General features: G+C 33.9%; 2 protein-coding genes across 2 annotated transcripts in view; both read right to left on the reverse strand.

Moving 5' to 3' along the window:
• The window catches only part of LOC131161527 (uncharacterized), a 51,703-nt gene that overhangs the window by 21,057 nt on the left and 8,520 nt on the right, over positions 1-22,126 (reverse strand). Inside the window, exon 7 of the mRNA XM_058117348.1 lies at positions 10,903-10,958. Coding sequence (XP_057973331.1) covers positions 10,903-10,958 — 56 coding nt within the window. The remainder of the gene's footprint in view (positions 1-10,902; positions 10,959-22,126) is intronic.
• Positions 14,355-17,908, reverse strand: LOC131161528 (uncharacterized). The gene is made up of 5 exons (XM_058117349.1): positions 16,874-17,908; positions 16,096-16,775; positions 15,857-15,993; positions 15,663-15,738; positions 14,355-15,544 (listed from the first exon to the last, which is right to left on the reverse strand). The coding sequence occupies exons 1-2, from the start codon at positions 17,887-17,889 to the stop codon at positions 16,151-16,153; spliced, it is 1,641 nt and encodes a 546-aa protein (XP_057973332.1). The 5' UTR covers positions 17,890-17,908; the 3' UTR covers positions 14,355-15,544; positions 15,663-15,738; positions 15,857-15,993; positions 16,096-16,150.

Here is a 22,126-nt window from a genome sequence, read left to right on the forward strand (position 1 = left end):
GAGATGGCAATGAACAAAAGAAATTTAGAGAACAATAATAAAAATAAGAAATCAATAGCCCTTAAGGCTAGCAAAGAAAGTTCTAGTGATAAAGATGAAGACAACGAATTAGATGATGAAGAACTAGCCTTAATCACTAAAAGACTTGGAAATTTTTTCAGGAAAAATAGGAAATTCCCACACAAGTTTAAAGGATCAAAAACTAATAAGGGAGAAACAAACACAAAGGAAACTAAAAATGAACAACCTACATGTTATAACTGTAAGAAGGTCAGACACATTAAACTTGATTGTCCACAGCTGAAGAAAGACAAGAAGAAGAAAAAGAAGGCAATGAAAACTACATGGGATGATACAAGCTCAAACAAATCAGCAGATGAATCAAGTGAACAAGAAGTTGCCAACATGTGCTTTATGGCACACAATGCTGAGGTAAACTCCTATTATAGTTCATCGAAAGAATCTAGTGGAGAGTTGTAATGATTCATGTGATAGTATGCTTTCATACAAGGAAATCCAAGCTGAATTATTCACCTTACATAATAGGTTCATTAAAATGTCTAAAAGGAACATAGCCTTGAAAGAACAAAATGAAAATCTTAAAAATCAACTAGAAAGTTCTAAAACAGCTGAAAAAGAAAAAGAATCTCATATTGATGATCTAATGAAGAAAATTAACATGTTTCAAGAGTTAGTAAAACTACAAGAAAATGGAGAAAGCAAGAAAGACCTAGAAATACGTGATCTTAAAAGTAAAATTGAAGATAAAATCATTTACAACTTTACTAAACGGAAAGAGAATTTTGAAAAGATAGTTGGACAACAAAGGATGTTTAATAACAAAGAAGGAATTTGTTACAATGGAATTGAAAACAAAAGGAAGAAGAACTTATTTATGGGATACTTTGTAAAAGAAGCAAAATACTATGCAAGTACATCCTCTACAAATATACATGAAAACACTACTTGTTTCTTGTGTAGAAATAAGGGACACATAAAGTTTAATTGTCCACTTAAAAAGAAATATGTCAAAATCAAAAATGAATGGAAAGTGAACACTAAAAATAGATATGACTTAAAAAGAATTAAGAAGGTTTGGGTTCCAAAAATAACACCGTAAATCCTTCCTTGTAGGTATCCTTTAGGACCACTCCATCAAAGGAAAAATGGTACTCAGACAGCGGGTGTTCAAAACATTTGACCGGGTATAGAACAAAGTTCACCACCCTAATTCAAAAAGATGGAGGGTATGTGACCTTCGGTGATAATGCTAAAGGTAAAATCGTCGGAATTGGTAAAGTTGGTAAAGAACCCTCACTTACAATTGATGATGTTTTGTTAGTTGATGGATTAAAGAATAACCTTTTAAGCATAAGTTAACTTAGTGACAGGGTTTGACATAATCTTTAAGCAAGATAAGTGTATAGTTCAAAATCCAAGAAAACATGAAATTCTATTTACAACTTATAGAGTAAAAAATGTATATAGTATAAACCTTGAAAACTTAATCTTTCAAGATGTAAGATGCTTGGCTGCCATGAATGAAATCAGTTGGCTTTGGCATAGAAGACTAGGACATGCAAGCATGGATCTATTATCAAACCTATCTAGAAAGAAGTTAGTCAAAGGTTTACCATATACAATATTCATAAAAGATAAAATTTGTGATGCTTGCCAACTTGGAAAGCAAATTAAAATAAGTTTTAAAAAGAAGAAACATATCTCTACTAGTAAACCCTTAGAACTTATTCATTTAAATTTGTTTGGTCCTACTAGAACTCAAAGCATAGGAGGTAAGCAATATGTCTTTGTCATAGTTGATGACTACTCTAGGTTTACTTGGGTATTATTTTTAACCTCCAAGGATGAAGCTTGTAACATGTTAATAAATTTATGCAAGAAATTTCAAAATGAAAAATGATATAATGTTTCAAATATAAGGAGTGATCAAAGAAGAAAATTCAACAACAAAGAAGTCGAAAAATTTTGCAATGAATATGGAATTAATCATAATTTTTCAGCACCTAGAACTCCACAACAAAATGGAGTTGTTGAAAAAATAGAACTCTTCAAGAAATGGCAAGAACAATGCTAAATGAACATAATCTATCAAAAAACTTTTGGGCTGAAGCGGTAAACACCGCATGCTATGTGATAAATAGAGTTTCAATAAGATCAAATTTGAATAAAACTCCCTATGAACTTTGGAAAGGAAGAAGGCCCAACATTTCTTACTTCCATGTTTTTGGATGCAAATGTTTTGTATTAAATGATAAAGATAATTTGGGGAAATTTGATGCAAAAGCTGATGAAGGTATATTCTTAGGGTATGCATTAAAAAGCAAAGCTTTTAGAATATACAATAAAAGAACTCTTACAATCTTGGACTCAATTCATGTAACATTTGATGAAAAAAATTCATTCAATAAATCAATAAAAGGAGAAGAAGTTCAAACCACTCAAAAACCAGAAGACTTAAACATAGTAGAAGCAAAAGAAGAAGAAAATGCAGTAAAATCAAATAATGAAGCTATTAAAAATACTGAATTACCCAAAAAATGGAAATATGTGAGAAATCATCTAAAATATCAAATAATTGGAGAAGCATCAAGAGGTATAACTACAAGATCTTCTTTGAAAAATCTATGTAATCATTATGTTTTCTTATCTCCAGATGAACCAAAAAATGTTGAAGAAGCTCTAAGTGATGACTCATGGATAATAGCCATGCAAGAAGAATTAAATCAATTTGAAAGAAATAAAGTATGAAAATTAGTTCCCAAACCGGATAACCATTCAATCATTGGAACTGAGTGGGTATTTAGAAATAAAAAGGATGAAAATGGAATTGTCATAAGAAATAAAACTAGACTTGTAGCTCAAGGATACAACCAAGAAGAAGGAATAGATTATGATGAGACATTTGCTCCCGTAGCTAGAATGGAAGCAATAAGAATGCTTTTAGCTTATGCATCTCATAAGGAATTCAAATTGTATCAAATGGATGTGAAGAGTGCCTGATGGTTTAATAAATGAAGAGGTATATGTAGCACAACCACCGGGCTTTAAGGACATTCAAAAACCTGATTATGTATACAAGTTAACTAAGATCTTATATGGTTTGAAACAAGCCCCTACGGCTTGGTATGAAAGACTTAGTGGATTTTTACTAGAAAAGGGGTTTTCTAAAGGAAAGATTGATAGTACCTTATTTATCAAAACTAAGAAAGATGACATGCTCATAATCCAAATTTATGTAGATGATATCATATTTGGTGCAACTAATGATAATCTATGTCAGGAATTTGCTAAATGTATGCAAGAGAAATTTGAAATGAGCATGATGAGAGAATTGAACTACTTCCTAGGATTACAAATCAAACAAGCAAAGAATGAAACTTTTATAAATCAATCCAAATATATATAAAATATGCTTAAAAAAATCAACACGGAAAGTAGTAAACCAAAAGGTACCCCCATGAGTACTACCATAAGCCTTGACAAAGATGAAAAAGGAAAACCAGTAGATATGAAATATTATCGAGGTATGATAGGAAGTTTGTTATACTTAACAGCCAGTAGGCCGGATATAATGTTTAGTGTATCCATGTGTGCACGGTTTCAATCAGCACCTAAAGAATCACATCAAATAGCTGTGAAAAGAATCCTAAGGTACTTGATAGGTACAATTGATTTAGGACTTTGGTATCCTAAGGACACCGAATTCAAAATGATTAGTTATTCAGATGTCGATTATGCAAGCTGTAAGATTGATAGAAAAAGTACGAGCGGAACTTATCACTTTCTAGGAAGATCCTTAGTATCTTAATTTTCTAAGAAACAAAACTCCGTAACCTGATCCACAGCTGAAGCTAAATCTGTAGTAGCTGAGAGTTGTTGTGTACAAACCTTGAACATGAAACAGCAATTAAAGGACTATAATCTAGAATATTCCATCATACCAATTAAGTGTGATAACACAAGTGCAATAAATATCTCTAAAAATCCTATATCACCCTCAAGAACTAAACACATTGACATAAGACACCATTTTCTAAGTGATCACGTTCAAAAAGAAGATATACTACTTGAATTTATAAATACAAATGACCAATGGGCGGATATCTTCACAAAACCTCTTCCCGAAGAAAGATTTCAATTAGAAGAGAACTTGGTTGTTACATAGTAGGGAAGTGATTTAGGAAGATTTCATATCGAGTAAAATGAGAAATTTAAAAAATTAAGGACTTCAGGCGACTGAGCAGTGTGTTTTTTAGGCTCAAGTGCCTGAGCCATTAGACCTCAGGCGACTGAGGTACTACGGCCTGCTGAATTCAATTTCTATAAATCTCCAGGCGACTGAGCCAAATCTTCAAGCGCCTGAACTTGCGGGTTATATACTTTTAAGGGCGAAAACCCTAACTCTTCAGAGTCCAGGCTACTGAACCCTGCTCCATCACTCGCCCGAGGCTCTTACCCTTGATTTCCCTCAACTCCTCACTCAAAATCCCTCGAATCAAAGCCTCAAAATCCTTCTCCTACACCTCTTCCTACGGATTCTAGGGTTTCTCTTGGCTAATTTCTTTCATTCTCCAAAAATCAAAGATGCCGCATACCAAAACTACAGCAAATTGAGGATCTTCTTCAGGAAAAGATGAAAACAACATCGAACAATAGCTTGTCACTCCCCAATCGAAGCTTCGATATCGTTCTCATCTCTATTCTACGGACCCAATTTTCAGTAAGGTCATAGATACCACTTTCTTCGATTCAGAGTTTCTGGAAATCCTACCTATGTTTAGGAATATCGTTTGGAAAAATTTTGTAGTATATCAAGCCAAAGGATTGTATCCCAACTTAGTAAAAAAATTTTATGCAAATATGATCCATGGAGAAAATGTCCTAGCCACTGAGATTAGAGGAAAGAAGATCGTCTTAAGTCCACAAATCTTGGCTCTGATTTTGCATGTCACCCCGGGTGAATTTGAATGTCCAGCTTTTGCTCAAACTTGGATTCTAAAGCAAGGTTTCACACCCGAAGAATTTTTACCACTGATTATGGTAGAGGAACCGGTTTACTTTGGTCATCCTCCTATGTACAAGCAGTTGAATCTTCAAGCCCAAATACTTCAAAAAATCATCACCAACAACATCCTACCTAATGTTGGCTCCTATGATCACCTCTCCTATGTAGATTGCTTTGTATTATGGTGTCCACTAAAAAGGAAGAAATTTGATCTCTCTAGCCTAATTTTGAAATGGATGTAGGCCAAATTGGAAGCTACTCGTGTAACTCTTCCTTATGGTGGTGTTCTAAACCTTATCTTTGCTCAACTCAACGTTACCACCCCTACTGAACTATTCATCAAGCATACTAGATATGACATTTTCACTTCCACAACCCTCAAGCAAATGGGATATGAAAAGCACGATCAGGGTTGGTTTTTGAAAGGAGGACGACCTCAAAGGCCAACAGTTGTACCTCCTCCTCCTCCTCCTCCAGCACAGGACCAAGGACCTCCAGCTGACACTCCCTCTTGGTTTACCCCCTTCCATCACGAATTCTCTACTTTCAGCAAAGATATGCGATCAGGTCTTCAATCCCTTCATGAGAATGTATCATCACTCCATACTACCTATTCTTCACTTGATCAGCGCCTAACTCACATTGAGCAGTATAGGGCTAGCTCATCTCGTAGTGTTGATCCTATATGGATACTAGTCCTGCCCCTAGGAGTGATGTTTCTTCTGATGAAGAATCTGAGGAAGGAAGTGAGGAAGGTGATGAAGAGGAAGCTGAAGCTGAAGCTGATGATGATGATACTGCTGATGCTTGATTTGTTTTGCCTTGTGTTAAAATCCTATCTATGTATTGGCTTTGTCTTGAGTTGTTTGCTTTTGTTTTCATTTGGCTTGTAACTCCATTGCTTATGACTTTGTGTAATATGACTATGCTCTTTATGTGCAAAGACTCTTTATGCCTATGCTCCTCATTACTTTTTGATTGATGTCAAAGGGGGAGAGATATTTTGGAGAGCAAACATGAGAAGAAGAGAGTATCTTAGAGAGCAACCATGAAAAATGAGAATATAGCAAATATGTAAAACACATAGCATGGGGGAGTAAAAGCAAAAATGAAGAACAATGAGAACATAAGAAAAATGAGACTATAATACAATATACTTGATTGTGCCTTATTAAGTTTTTGACCTTACTTATATTTGAAATCATCATTTTTTTCATATTTGTTAAAAGGCATGCTTATTGTAAGGGGGAGCCTTATCAAGGTTCTCACATCTTTGCTCCTTATTTGTCATCATCAAAAAAGGGGAGATTGTTGGCCTAACATGGCTTTCGAATCTTGTTTTGATGATAATAAATAAAGGTTAATTTAACAAAGTTGTTGTTTAAGTAATGAAATTTCAGGAAATCTTGTACGACAATGTTCAAAAGGAACAAAGAAATGGATGTTCAAGATCACTAGTACCATAAAGCACACTCCATCTACAAAGTGATCAGAAGAAATCTCAAGAGGACCAGGATGTTCAAAACATATGGAAGCTTAAAGGAAACTCAAGCTTAAGTCTAAGATGATTCAAAGCAAAGACTTATATGAAGACTTTAAGCTTAGAGTGTTTAAGTCTTTAGGATAACTTATGTAAGTACTCCATTCTAAATATCATGTTGAAATGCTTTGAAGCTCATTAGGGGTTAAAATGGACTTAGAAATCTTATTTTGAAAACCCCAGAAAATGCTTTTTAAAAGTAACAAAGCAAGATGGCTAAGAGTTTTGAAAATAACTTGAAAAAACAGTGTTTATAACTGTTCAGGCGACTGAAGCTTAAACCTCAAGCACCTAAAGAATTTCCTGAACAAATTATGAAGAGGCAGTGTAGGCCCAGGCGCCTAACCCTGTTTCCAGTTGAAAATATACACTGTGTTAAGAAACTTCAGGCGACTGACCCCGAGACCTTAAGCGCCTGACCACTGTTTACGGCTATAATTTTTAAAAGTTTTAAAATTCAAATTTATATTGCTTGTGCCCCAAACTTCATATAAACTTGGGAAACACTCCAAGTAACTTGGGCAACACAAATTAAACTTTTTTGAGCCTATAAATACATGATTTCTTGAATCAAATCAGTACCAAGAATTGAAAATCTGCTCTCAAGCCTTGTTGCTCTTTCTCTCTCAAAGCTCTCTTGCTTGCATCTTCATACTGAGAATTGCTAAGATAATCTGAGTCTCTAATCAATCTTCTCTGAGTTCAAACCTCTGAATTGTTGATTCTTATCAAGAGAAGAAAGCCGGTGAAATAATTCTTGAACTTCAATTCAATTTCTTTGATATTTGTTTTGAAGTATATTAGCTAAGCTTTATTTGTACTAACCAGCTCCATCTGAGAGCATCTCTTGTACAAAAGAAATCCTTTCTTGTTTTCTTGTTTCTCTGATGGTTCAGGTTATTGGATTGTTGTAACCGAGCGTAGCGTATCGCTTAGAGAGGGGGCTCCACCCTAAAGGAGGGATTGTAAAGGGTTTGTTCCACCCCGCAAAGGAACGTGCTAGTAAAATCCTTAGGTGGTCCTGCCTAAGGCGAGGACGTAGGCTGGGTATAAGCCGAACCTCGTAAAAAACTCGGTCTCACTCTCTACCCTTTCTATATAATTTTTTTTTTCAGCATATATAAATTGTGTTTCAAAGCGCAAGTTGCTGAAAACTGAGATTGAGAAAAACTTTTACTTTAAGAGAGTACATTGATTAATCTTTTGCGGAACCTTAAAGGGAGTACATTGATTAATTGTTTGCGAAAATCTTGGTTAAAAGAACTGCACAAATATTCCTTCATAAAGGGCTTTAAACTAAGTTTTTGCAAACGCTGAAATAAGGAAGTGCTGCAGCAATTGGTTAAGTATCTAGTGTTTTGATTGATTGATTGAATTATTCAAAAGCTGAGAGTATTATATTTTGAATCATTGGTACGTGTTGATCGAATCAAAATCTTTGGTTGGTTTAATTGAGCATTTAAAATCAAAACATTCTTATGTGTTTGCTAAGTATACAGAAGATTGTGAATTTGTAAAAAGGCTTAAAAGAATTTTATAAACCCAATTCACCCCCCCTTTTGGGACTATACCTTAACTTTCAAAAATCCCTGGCGAGGACAAGTGAAGACATCTCTCCTCCCCATTTAACCGAGGTCGCACTTTCAAGCCCTAACACTCTGCTTAAAAGGGTTCTTACTTCTATATCTTTTCATTTATAGGGAGAAGGATTGAGAAATTGGAAATAAAAGTGAAAGATTGTGTAGGATCAACCATCACGATGCGTGTGAGACAATATTGACAGTGAATTCCCTTCGCAAGCTCTCGGGGGAGTGGATTTCAGTTAAGGGCCAAAGCAATCTACATCATTTGCTACTCTCTTCCTACTCTCTTTTATATTTTGTGTAGCATGCATTTGTGTATTCAGCAAGATTATTTTTTTATGGAATTATTTGCTTTCAATTCTGTAAACAACCAATTCATTCCCCTCTTAGGTGCCACTAAGCCAACGACTGATGTCAAAGTAGGCTCTAGACTGATACTATAGGTCACATGGCATCCATAGTAATCAACGGGCTAGCTGAAGGGCAATTCACAAACATACCTCCACTATTTAATTGAACCAACTACACTATTGGGAGGCTTGAATGAAATTTATATTCAATCTATTGATTTAAATTTGTTAAAAGTACACATTAACTGTCCACACATTCCCAAAAATTGATTAACAATATTTGTGTACTTAGAGTTGAACCAAAATGGGATAGAAGTTACTAGAATAATGCAATTAAATGCTAGGCAATGAACCTTCTCTACTGTGCAATTGATTTAATGAGTTTAATCACACATCCACATGTGAATCTGCTAAAAAGATATAGGATAAATTAAAGGTGCAAGAAGGAACAAATATAGTAAAAGGGTCTAATATTAAACTCTTGATGCATAAATACAAACTTTTTTAGTAGGCCATGGTTTTAAATAACGGCCGTTATGTAGCATGACGGCCATTACGTAATGGAATTTCAAGGCCCCAATACTGATACAGACCTCTGTAGCAGTGAGGAAAAAATTCACAGCCATAACAGCCGTTATGCTTCTGTAACGGGCCGTCACACCCCATTACACCATCATTCCCTGCCGACAGCCCTATATACTGAAAAACACCTCATTTGCTCCTGATTTTTTGGAGTTTTGCTGCAATTCTCCCTATCCCAAGGTCATTCAATTTAGATCCAGTAATCTATGGCTGCCAAAACAGAAATTCATGCTTGAAATCGCCATATGAAGGTGATTTACTGCATCCACTTCAATTTGAAATTTTATCCATTTGGGAAGAAATTTGTCGCTGTTTGGAAGTGACTTGGGTAGATTTGAGTAAGAAATCAAGCTATAAAATCGGGGTTTGGGTAGATCCGAAGAGGATTTGAGGCTTTGAGCTTTGAATAGAGTTCGGGAATGGGAGGTGCTTTGTGTTCGTGAGTTCATGATCCTGACTTCCTGCTCGTGGGTTTGCCTACTGCCAGAGTGTGCAATTTATTCCACCCCATCTTTTTTTCTCTCTAAAACATGTTAGACAGCTTATTAGCTTAACTAATTAATTTGCTACTTATAGCTTAAGCATATGCAATGTTTATAAGTTAACTATTTCCACTTACTACTTAGTACTTAGTTACTTTTACTTTTAATTGCTAATTTGCTACGCTTATAGCTTAACTAATTAATTTGCTCAATGGGCCTAAATTGCTATATTTAGTTATTGATATTTTGAATATTAAAATTTAAAAATTAAAATTGTTAGAAAATACAAAACAATATGTAACTATTAAGGATTAACTATTAAGTATTAAATATTTAGTCTTAAATTGCTTAATGGGCCAAAATTGCCTAACCCATAATGTCCCAAATTTTTATGCTTGCTTCGTTATTGGCTTATTGTTATTTTGAAAAGTAAATTTTTAAAATTAAATTTCTAGAAATTGATAAAATTTCAAGGAACTATTAAATGTAACTATTTCGTACACTAATATTAATGAATTTATTGGGTATGTATAATTGTATATTGACTCATTTTATGTCTTTATTAATTGGTTTTCATTTTCAATTACAGTTCTAAATTTTTTAATCATTAAAGTAGTGGAATGTATAAAAAAAAAATGATTTTTCCTGTAAATAGCGCACTAAAATTAGTATAAAAATCATGTTGCATATTAAAAAATGTTTTTTCATTGAATAAAAGTGGTAAAAAATCATTAAAAATCATGTTATAAAGATTCCATGCTTATTCTTCAATTTTGACACGGTTGTGCATGCATGAAAATAATTTACAGCTGCTACGACTGCTTCCTGTTACATAACGTCCGCATCTCCCGCATCCCGCAATTGTTATGCGACATTACCAGCGATCGCGATTTAAAACCATGACCATGGTTTTAAATAACAGCCATTATGAGTAGGCACCCAGGTAATATTTTTTTTTTTACCATTCATACCGCAGAAACAAGAGGTAATTTTTAAACAGTATACTAATGAGATTCATCATAACAGGTTGTACTATAGAATGGACCTCCAAGGACAATGCCAAATAAAAGAAAAATTCAATAATCTATATTAAAGAATCGATAGATTATGAATGTAATTCTCTATCAAATGAACCTCTTAAGGACAATGCCATATGATTTAACCCTTGTGTCAAATGCGTTTGGCCACTTGGGATATTAGCATTTAGCTTGTGCATATTGCCGCACACTTAAAAAAAGTATAAAAGAATATATACAAGTAAGAATACTAGAATAGTCAACCATTACATTTACTTGCTGCAATATATGGAAGATTCTTATGTATCAAAATATAAATTTACCCATTTATGGAGATTCCAAAACCCACTTTTTCTATCAGTGATGAAAAAAAGTTCACCTGCACATATCAAAACTCAGTGAATCAATTCATGAAACAGTTTATTCTACTGCGATTTTAAAATTACTGAATATTATGTAAATATATATAAGGATACATCCAGTTAGTTATTATCAGTCTCATATGGAAAATCTTGAACTTAAACTACATGAAATATAAAATTCCCAACGAAACCAACCCACCAACTGCAAAACCAGAATCCACAAGAACATAAACGAAACCTGAGCAGAGTCCATGACTCCATAGTGCAGCATAGGATATTTGTCTAAAGACGTTGATTATCAATGGAAAATGAATGGAGGCAATAAATTTTTTTAGATAAGATTCATAAGAAAAGAAGACATATTAAAGATGTATACAACAATGTTGTACAACTATAACTAAGGATGCATATCCCTCTGCTACTTCCAAAAAATAAATAAATAATTATTTTGCATGAAAGAGATGTAAATACAATTTTCCACAAAAAAACAGATGTTATGAACCTGAGTGAATTATGTTCCATCAAAGAAATGTTGGATACTTGGCATCAAATTTCTAATGCCTTGTCAAAAGCAACCTAAACGTATGAAATTTTCAAATTTTAATAAACAAAAAAATTATTTTTTAACTTTTTAAAGTTTTGATCAAAGCATTCGAATTTTTTTCACAAAGAATAAAAAAAATTTATATTAAGAAAGAAAGGGAATGCAATCAAAAAAGGCAAGAAATCCTCAAAAAAGAAAAATAAAAAAAGAAATAAAAAATAAACCTAATGGTACTACCCATTCTCCAAAAGAGACCTAACATGCTACCTAACAAAGCATTCCGAAACTTACTGGAAGTTGCTGCAACATCAAACTTTGAAAGTTAAAAACAAAGAAATTTTGTTTTAACTTGATCTGTACAATCAAAATTTTGATGATTTATAGGATGCACGTAACTAAACAATAACACTAAAACAGAAGAATATAATTGATAAACTGAAAGATTTAGTCTAAATGAATGGAAGTTTAATTCAATTTCATAAAAGTCAGGCTATTTATGTTGTTTTTCCAGCTGTACGCAGTGGATAAAGGTTACAACAACAAAACCAAGCATAAGTCCCACTAGGTGAGGTCGGCTATATGAATCATTTTCCGCCAATTTATGTGATCATGGACCATTACTTTTGACAAATTCAGGCCTATTAAATCCTTACTATCTCATTCCAAGTTATTTTAGGTCTACCCCTATCCCTTCTACTGTCCCCCCCCCCCCCAACAATGGTGCACTATGTGGCCTACATTGCAAGTGTCCAAGTCATCTGAGTCGTCCCTTCCTTATCTTATCTTCTATAGGAGTTGTACCTAACTTACGGGTGAATATGTTCATTCCTTAATTTATCTTTCAGTGTTATATCACTCATACATCTAGGCCTTCTCATCTCAAAAACCTTTACTTTTCGGATATTTTGTTTCTTCGTCGCCCAACATTCCGATCCATATAGCATAACTAGTCTTATAGCCATCCTATAAAACTTCTCTTTTAATTTTAAAGGTATTCTACGATAACAAAGCACACTTGAAGCACTTCTCCATTTTACTCAACCTGCTTTAATTCTATGCATTACATCATCTTCAATTTCTCCTTCAATTTGCATAATAGATCTAAAGTATCGAAATCTACAAGTGTTATTTATTTCTTTATCATCAAGTTCAACTTTGTATCCAATATTCCTCCTACCATTACTGAAATTACATTTCATATATTTTGTCTTATTTCTACTTATCCTAAAGTCTCTAGATTCTAAAGCTTCTCTCCATAATTCTAACTCAGCGTCTACTCCGCCCTTAGTTTCATCAATCAATACAATATCATCTGCAAACAACATACACCATGGAACCTCATTTTGAATGCCCTTAGTCAGTTGGACTATCACTAAAGCAAAAAGATAAGGGCCCAAAGCAGATCCTTGATGTACACCTATGGTGATTGGAAATTCACTAGTTTCTCCATCTATAGTCCTAACACTAGTTATTACTCGATCGTATATATCCTTAATGACATCAGTATACCTACTACATACACCTTTTTTTTCTAAAATCTACCATAGAACTTCCTAGGTACCCTATCATATGCTTTCTTTAAGTCAATAAACACTATATGCAAGTCCCTCTTCTTTTTCCTAAACTTTTCCGTTAATCTTCTTAAAAGATATATAGCTTCTGTGGTAGATCTCTCAAGCATAAAACCAAATTGATTTTCTCAGATCTTCGTTTCTAGCCTTAATCTTTGTTCAACTATCCTTTCCCACGGTTTCATCATATGACTCATAAGTTTAATTCCACGATAGTTATTACAATTTTAAATATCTCCTTTATTTTTGTATATAGGAATTAAAGTTCTTTTCCTCCATTCATTTGGCATTTTCTTATTATAATTGTGTTAAATAAATTAGTCAACCATATAATTCCATTATCACCTAAGTATTTCCAAACTTCAATTCGGATGTCATCCAGTCCTATAGCTTTTCCATTTTTCATCTTTTTTAGTGCAAATTTAATTTCTTTAACTCTAATTTTGCGAATAAATCTCATATTTTTAGTCTATTCCTCATTTGTTAATTCTAAGTTTAAGCCTTCTATTTATTTTTTATTAAACAACTTACTAAAGTAACTTCGTCATCTTTCTTTTATGTTTACGTCCTTCACCAAGACAATATCATCCTCACTTCTTATACATTTTACATTTCCTAAGTGCTTACTCTTCATTTCTCTAGCTTTAGCAAGTTTAAATATATCTTTTTCCCCTTCTTTTGTATCTAATCTATCATACAAACTATTAAATGATCTGTGTTTAGCTTCACTAATGGCCTTTTTTGCATCTTTTCTCACCTCTTTGTACTTTTCAAAGTTATCCATGTTTCTACATTTTTGTCACGTTTTATACCAAATTCTTTTTGTCTTTACGGCTTTTTGGACATCTTTATCTCACCAATAACTTTCTTTGCAATTCTAGAATCTTCCCCTTGATCATGTTCGAAATCGCGGTCGCGGGTAACGTCGCGGGTCGCGGGAGACGCGGGTGTTACGTAACAGGAAGCGGGCGTAACGATCGTGAATTTTTTTCACACATGCACAACCATGCCAAAATTAAAAAATAAGCATGAAATCCATTAATACATGATTTTTAATGAATTTTGAAGGCTTTCATTCACCCTACAAATGCTTTTTAATAGGCATTATGATTTTTATATTAATTTTAGTGCGCTGTTTACAAAAAAAAGCATATTTTTTTATAGTTTACATTAGTTTAATGAGTAAAAAGATGTAGAAATGTAAGAATCAATTAATTAAAGTCATAAAGTTACTAAAAATGAATCAATACTCAATAGACTTAATACTCAATATACACATTACAGTGATTACACATACATGAATTTAAAAAGTGATTAATATCAAATATCAATAAATAGTTGAAAATACATGAATACAATATTACAAATTTATAACATAACACATGTCACCACCAAAAAGAATGACGTGGAGGGTCTTCATAATTTGCATCTATATCTTGAGATTGGGATGGGAAATTATCTCCCCATCCTTGTGGAAATACATAGTTAAATGAACCCAAGTTTGCGTCATTTTGTTGTTGCTCTTGAAAATGTACTAGTGATGAAAATTCTCCTGAATAATGTCTATAAGTTGGGGCAGGGGCTGGCTCTGGGTAGTGTGTAGAAGAAGACTCACTAGATCCTGAGATTCCTGATCCACTGGGATAAAAATGTGAGTCACGAGATGCATAATGTGGATATGCTGGATGAGATCCATATGATTGTGATGATGAACCATCTAAACCAAAGTCGCCAAAACTACGAACCACACCATATGAATCTTTAGTAGAATCGCTAGGGTCACCACGAGCACTCCTTCTCCTGGATTGTGAAGATTGGTTCCCTGGAGGAATACCCAAGTCATAATTTTCAGATATGTCATGTAGTCCATAAGGATCAGAAGGATATATATCCCTTCCAAATGATGTCCCTGTATCATATCCATAATTATATTCTACACCGCCGCCTCCACCACCACCACTGCCATCCCCCCCAATCCCAGCTCCAGCACCACTATTACCATCATCATCACTTGGTGGGCTCAAACCAAGATTGTCATCACTTTGTGTGCGTTCAGGACTTGAACTTGAATCATCATGCGCGTTTATTGGTGGTTGATCACCTCCTTCTGTAGTACCACCAACCTCTTCATTTAACCAATTTGAATTGTCCTGACCGTCGAGTAGTGGTGTCTCTCTCTCCTCTAACCATTGACTTAAAGGATCATCTTATTCGAAAATGTAGTCCAAATTGATAGGATTGAAACCCTCTTCAATTTCTCATTGGCTTCTTCTCATTGTACGTCTTAACTTTAACCTCATGTTGTAATGTACGAAAACAAGTTTTTGTAGTCTCATGTACTTTAATCTATTTTTTGTTTTCGTATGGATGAGGCTAAAGGTGCTCCAATTACGCTCACAGTTCGAAGCTGATGTGGTCTGGCTAAGAACTCTAATTGCTATTCTTTGAAGCTCAAGAACACACAAGCCATAATGAATCCACCATTCAGCTGCATGAATAATTAAAAAGAGTTTTATGTTAGTATAGCGTATTTCAAAAGTCAAATTTGAACACAAAGAGAGAAAATAGAGTAATTCTCTATTATTTAGCTATATAGCCATATTTACCAGGATTTGTTTGTTTTACTGCCCTTTGAGCCAACGGGGTTCCAAAAGTCTCCTGCCTATCTCAATATAGCAACAACTAAAAAAGGATGATTGTGAAATATAATTAATTAATTAGATATATTAATAATTATTCTTAAAAGTATTACTAAATACTAGAACAATTCATTATTCAATTTAATGGAACCAATACTTACTTGATTAATAGCCCGAATTTGAGTATCTATATCGGGTACCAACTTGATTATCACTTTTTTAACTCCATCCATGACTTCTCTAGCAACTTCAGGAGAGGGTGGGGCACCATAAAGAAATTGTGGGTTCAAAAAATACCCTACAATTAAATTTAGAAACATATTAATCAATAGTTTTCTAATTCAACTATGCATAATTTAAAAGTTAAAATAATAAGAAATTGTATTTGATTTACACTTACCAGCAGCGTGCAAATCTTGGTGCAACTGAAAACTCCACCGGTTGTCAATAATTTTTCAATAGTCTTTGTAAAACCGGCAATCTTTTTGAATGGCCAATTTCGCCCTATCAATTGCCTCGTATATGAAGCCCATGGTTGGTTTTTCATCACCATCAACCAATTTAAGAACTTTCACTAAGGGTTCTTGCACTTTAATTATATCAGAGGCCTTTTGCCAAAACTCTTTGCCTAAGATAATTTTCTTTAAATCATATGCTGGGCCTGATTTTGCCATCCCAAACCTTGAGTTTTTCCAAGCATCAGATGTAAACATTTCCCTTAGTGCTTGTTTATGCCTGACAATAGTCTCCAAAGCAATGAAATTTGTGGCAAATCGAGTGATGGCAGGGCGAAGTAACTCCCTATTATTTGTGAATTTCTTCATAAAATTCACTGTCCATGTGTGGTTGTAAATAAACGAGGTTATTGTTCTTGCATCTTCTAAGACCTTCTTCACGTTACTTTTCTTACCAATATCTTCAAGAATAAGGTCTATGCAATGAGCTGCACATGCTGTCCAATAGAGATTGGGCCTCTTCTGCATTAATAATTTTCCTCCTGCCTTCATTGCAACTTCATTATCAGTCACTACTTGGACAACATTCTCCTCTCCAATTTCTTCAACCACCTCGTCCATTAATCTGAAAAGAAATTATAGATTCAATAATTATTACTATTTAATTAAAAACATGCATGTTCATAATACTATTTGCATATACAATTAAAATTAAAAAATTACCTGAAATAATATTCAGCTGTTCTGCTTGGTACATCAGAGGCATCAACTGATTTATGAAACACGGTGCCTCTATCGCAATAAACTAAAAAGTTTATAATGTGTTTTCTAGTTGGTCCTGACCAACCATCACACATAAGGGTTACACCTCTCTCCTTCCAAATTCCAGCAAAAGAAGCTATATAATTTTTCATTTCTTGATACTCTTGCTCCAAATAAATTTCAGATATCTCATAGGGTGATGGACCCTTCACCCCCTTTCCAACTTCTGCAGCAATATCAAGCATAGGCTGCATAAATGGAGAGTCAGCTACATTTGCTGGAATCCGATTATAAATTAGGAATTTTCCAACTGCTTTTCCTAATTTACTTCTTAAACTTTTCAGTAACTTTGTGTTGATTTTTGGTTGTTTCGCACTCTTACTTCTTTCTAAAATAGGATCCATTGCCTTTAGTCTAGCTTCAGGGGCATCAGGATTGATCCATTGTCGTCCACTACCTCCAGCTTCTCGACCACTATAAGATCGAGCTCCTGCTCTATTGAAACCACTGGTAGCACCACTGCCAGAGCCACCTCCCTCTTCATAAATATTACCCCCTCTAGATGTTCTTGCTCGAAATCTTTGTCTCTCTTCCCATTGTTGCTGTGATCGTATGCTTTCTTGTCGAGCAAATCTCATACTTTCTTCTTCCAAGTCTTCTTCATCGCTCAAATTCTCAAAATCTCCTCTAATTTGGGCTTCTGCTTCTTCTTGCCTTTTTTGTTTATCTCTTTTCTTCTCAGCATACTGTTGTAGATGTTTCATCATTTGTTCTCTGACTTGTGTGGTCACATTTGAGCATCCAGCTACTTGACCTTTTTTATGTGCCAAGTGTTGTTTCAAGCGTGTAATGCCCCCTTTAATTATCTTCCCACATAACTTACACATAATAACATGTCTATTACCGTCCACCGCAGTACCAAAATGCCATCCAATATCCTCACTAGGTAAGTTCTCATTTCCTCTATCACGTGACATATTGATAGACTTAATTTGATGATCTCTACACAAAACATAGAGAAAATATAAAGTTACAACCTTTCTAAAAATGACAGGAATAATATTATAATTAGTAATTTAGTAAATATTAAATAATAAGTACTAAATAGTCCTTCTAATTTTAAATACTTATTACGTAAAAATAAAATATAATATTTGATTAAAAATAATAAGTAATGTTTAATTTATTTTGATATTTAAATAAGCAAAATTATAAAATATTAGATATTTTATTACAAAAAAATATATTCATTTATCTTTAAAAAGGTATTTTCATTATTTTTTTAACTTGATTTTATTTTTATTTATAACTATAAGAAATTAACATTGTAATTTTAAAGGTGGAAAAAACTTGCTCTACTTTTATATACATCACAGCATCACTAATAGAGATCCATATAGTACAAATTTTCTATTTAATTTTTTAAGTATTTTCTCAATTTATGGATTAAAATAAAATTTTCCTACAAATTCCAGTAGTAAACTAGTAATTAGCAAAAATCTGAATTATTAATATATTAACTATTAGGTTAAAATGTTTTTTATTAAGTTATCAATTTTTACTTTATTTGATAACTGAAAAACAAAAAATAGATCATGTAACGATTTATTTTACCTAATTTTAAATTTAACGTCAAAATGATATTTTAAAACTTAAAAAATATTTATAAATAGGAAATATGTGATAAAACTAAATTTTCCTAATTACCTTTCAAAAAATATAAGACAATTAAAATATTTATAAATTAAGAAAATTTTATTTTACATAATTATTACTATTTTTTGATTTTTTACTCTATTAAATTACTCTTTTTTTAATTCAATTTAACAAACATAATTTACAACAAATTATAATTAAAAAAAAAACATAATAAAAAGTTTAAGATGTGGGAGATTTCTGATCTTTGAAAAGAAAAAAAAAAACAAGAGCTGCATCTATAGGCAAGGCATAAGACTAGAAAAGAGTATTTTTTGTACTAATGTTGTATCTTGGAAGTCTGTAACCATAATACTATTAGTCTATTTCTAACGGTGTCAGCTTTCAAAAAATGTTAATGCGATACATATAAATGAAATTGATATTGTATATGAATATAATAATTTACAACAAAAAAAATGCTGTTAGGGGAAATAATTATGCAAAATGTTGTTTTACTCACAAATAATAAATAGCATAGAAATAGAACATGAGAAATTGTCCACTCCATATTTTTGGAATGCCATGTCATAGTCATTTATTTTAAAATAATATATATTTTATATGCAATGAAACCAAAAGGAAAGAAAGAATACGTAAAGAATGAATAAAAGTATGTTAATCAAAACAGAATATGACATGCTTAAATTGTTTAGGAACCAATTTGCATATTAAATGAATCTGAAATTTTAAAGCTTTTTACTCTATTAAATTACTCTTTTTTTTTTAATTCAATTTAACAAACATTACTTACAATAAATTATAATTAAAAAAAAAACATAATAAAATGTTTAAGATGTGGTTGTGGGTGTTGAGTGTTACTGAAATAAAGCTTATCTCATATGCGAGATGAGCAGAGGGCACTCAGGGCAAAGAGTCTGAGACTCTGAGTGAGACTGAGAGAGGGGAGGCGACTCGGAGGATGGAGGAGCCTCGAAGCCTCGAAGCTTCGTGCGACGACTGGTGGAGGGCTGGCTGGTGACTGCGAGTGCGACGACGCCAACGACTGGTAGAGGGCTGGTTGGTGGCGGCGAGTGCGACGACTGGCGGTGGCGGATGAAGCTGCCTTCGGCCACTCTCAAGCTTCAAAGAACTTTGTTAGGTTCAGGATTCAGGAAACGAAGGCTGCGAAGATGAGTAACTCAGGCTTCAAAGGAGTGAAGGCGTGAAGCCTTCTTAAAGCTTCAGCGGCTCGGCCAACAAAACTGCAAGTAAGTATTTTTGTTCTTTGAATGTTAGATTTAGGTAGATTGAATGGTAGATGGGTGCCTGGGACTCGGGAAAGGGGGGAAGGAACGCTGCGCAGCAAAAAGCAGATTCTGCAAGTTATCGGTATGTAACGGTCCGTAACGGACTGTTACGGAGTGTAACGTAGGGGTAACGGCTGTTACGGACCGTTACGGAGACGTAACGGCCGTTACGGCTGTGAATTTTTCCGAACCGCATTATCGGCCCTGATCGGTTTCAGAGCCCTTGATTTACGTTACGTATCGGCCGTTACGCTACGTAACGGCCGTTATTTAAAACCATGCCCTTGATGCACCTAAAATCTTTTTTACTATCTCTTTAATAGAGCTAGCTAATCTACTCGAAAGAGTATTTGTATCTATCCCATCCTCTATAGTCCAATTCCCATCTTTGATCATTTTATCTTTAAATTTTACTACATTTTCTCCCTTTAGGTTCCACCACCTAGGTCTTTTACACTAGTTTATTTTATCATTTTCCTTCCATGTTTTAATACATATACCTAACACTAAGACTGTATGTTGTGTGGTTAGGCTTTCACCTGGAATAACTTTACAATCCCTTGCATGATAAACAATCTACCCTCCTAGTTTTTAAAAAAAATAATCTATTTGACTTCTATTTTGCCCACTTTTAATGGTTATTAAGTGTTCTTTTCTCTTCTTAAAGCAAGTATTCATTATAATAAAATCATACGACATAGTGAACTCTAAGATCCTCTCCCCAGACTCATTTTTGTCTCCATATCCATATCCTCTATATATCCTCTCATAACCCATATTATCCTTCCAATGTGTTCATTCATATCTCCTCCTATGACCTGGTATGCCTTGTATAATATTATCCATATCTTCCCAAAATTGTCTCTTAAGATTTTCTGCTAAGTCTACTTGAGGAGCATAAGAAGTAATGATATTTATCATCTCTTGGCCTAATACTATCTTGATTTTTATAATTCTATCTCCTCCTACTCTGTTTACATCAACAACGCTATCTTTTAAGTTTTTATCTACAATAATTCCTACTCCATTCTTATGTTTTTCTTTTCCAGTGTACCAAAGTTTAAATCCTGATTTATCAATTTCTTTAGCTTTCTCCCCTACCCACTTAATTTCTTGAAGGCAAATTATATTAATTTTTCTTCTAATCATCGTGTCCACAATTTCCATACTTTTACTCATAAGTGTCCCTATATTCCAAGTTGCTAATCTAATTCTAGTTTCCTGAACTAGCTTCTTTACCTGCCCACGTCCAAAATGATGCAGGAACCCTCGCATATTTGACACCGTACCCGGGATACGACCTAACCACCCTCACCCACTTTTCGCTACACCCAGGTGGTACAAGTACAACGCATCGCTCGTAGGGGATGCCCCAACAAATATTCGGTAAAAATTCATTTCATAGTGATCTGACAAATTTTACGCTGGCTGTCAACTACCTAACGCAACCCTCCTCCTTTACCCAGGCGGGCTTGGGACCAACTGTGTGTGAAATAATTAGGACATTAAGTGCATCACAAGTGGAGTTGCAGTGGATAAAGATTAGGTTATAATAAAATAACTCCATTTCTAACATAGCTAGCATCTTAATTTTTCCCACACACAGCTGACCCAAAGCCTAGGTAAAGGAGGGAGATTGCATTAGGTAGCTGAGAGCCAGTGTAAACAATGTCAAATCTATATGAAATGAATCCTTACCAATTATTGGTTGGGGTATCCTTTACAAGTGATGCACTGCACTTTTACCATTCTGGTACAATTAAAAATGTGAAGTGAGCTAACTCATCAAGCAACACGTTGTGTCGACACCCGGGTAAATTCTCGAATATGTGAAAGTTCCCACATCATTTAGGACCAAGAGTTTAAGATTAGATTAGCTACTTGGAACATAGGAGTCCTTATTAGTAAAAGCATATATGGAGTTAATTGACACAGTGATTATAAGAAAAAAAAATAACATAATTTTCCTTCAGGAAACTTACTAGGTAAGTGGAAAAGCTAGAGAAATTGAAAAATCATTATATAAACCTTAGTACATTGAGAAAGAAGTAGGAATTATTACAGAAGAAGACTGAAAAGATAGTGTTGTACAAGTTAAAAGGGTAAGAGATAGAATCAAAAAATCGAGATTGTTTTGGAACAAGGGATACTACATGTCATTAGTGCTTATGCTCCTCAAATAGGATGGGTATAAAACCTTAAAAGAGCATTTGGTTCGTGGCATCTTTCAACATTCTTGAAATGTGATGTCCATGACATCCCATTCCCA

The sequence above is a fragment of the Malania oleifera genome, chromosome 8 (assembly GCF_029873635.1).
Source record: "Malania oleifera isolate guangnan ecotype guangnan chromosome 8, ASM2987363v1, whole genome shotgun sequence".
Lineage (NCBI taxonomy): Eukaryota > Viridiplantae > Streptophyta > Magnoliopsida > Santalales > Ximeniaceae > Malania > Malania oleifera.

Excerpts from the sequence above, each read along its gene's own strand:
- LOC131161528 (XM_058117349.1), bottom strand. The coding sequence starts at position 17,889 with ATGTCACGTGATAGAGGAAATGAGAACTTACCTAGTGAGGATATTGGA. Across the intron at positions 16,776-16,873 it reads ACAGCTGAATATTATTTCAG|ATTAATGGACGAGGTGGTTG; the intron begins GTAATTTTTTAA and ends ATTTCTTTTCAG.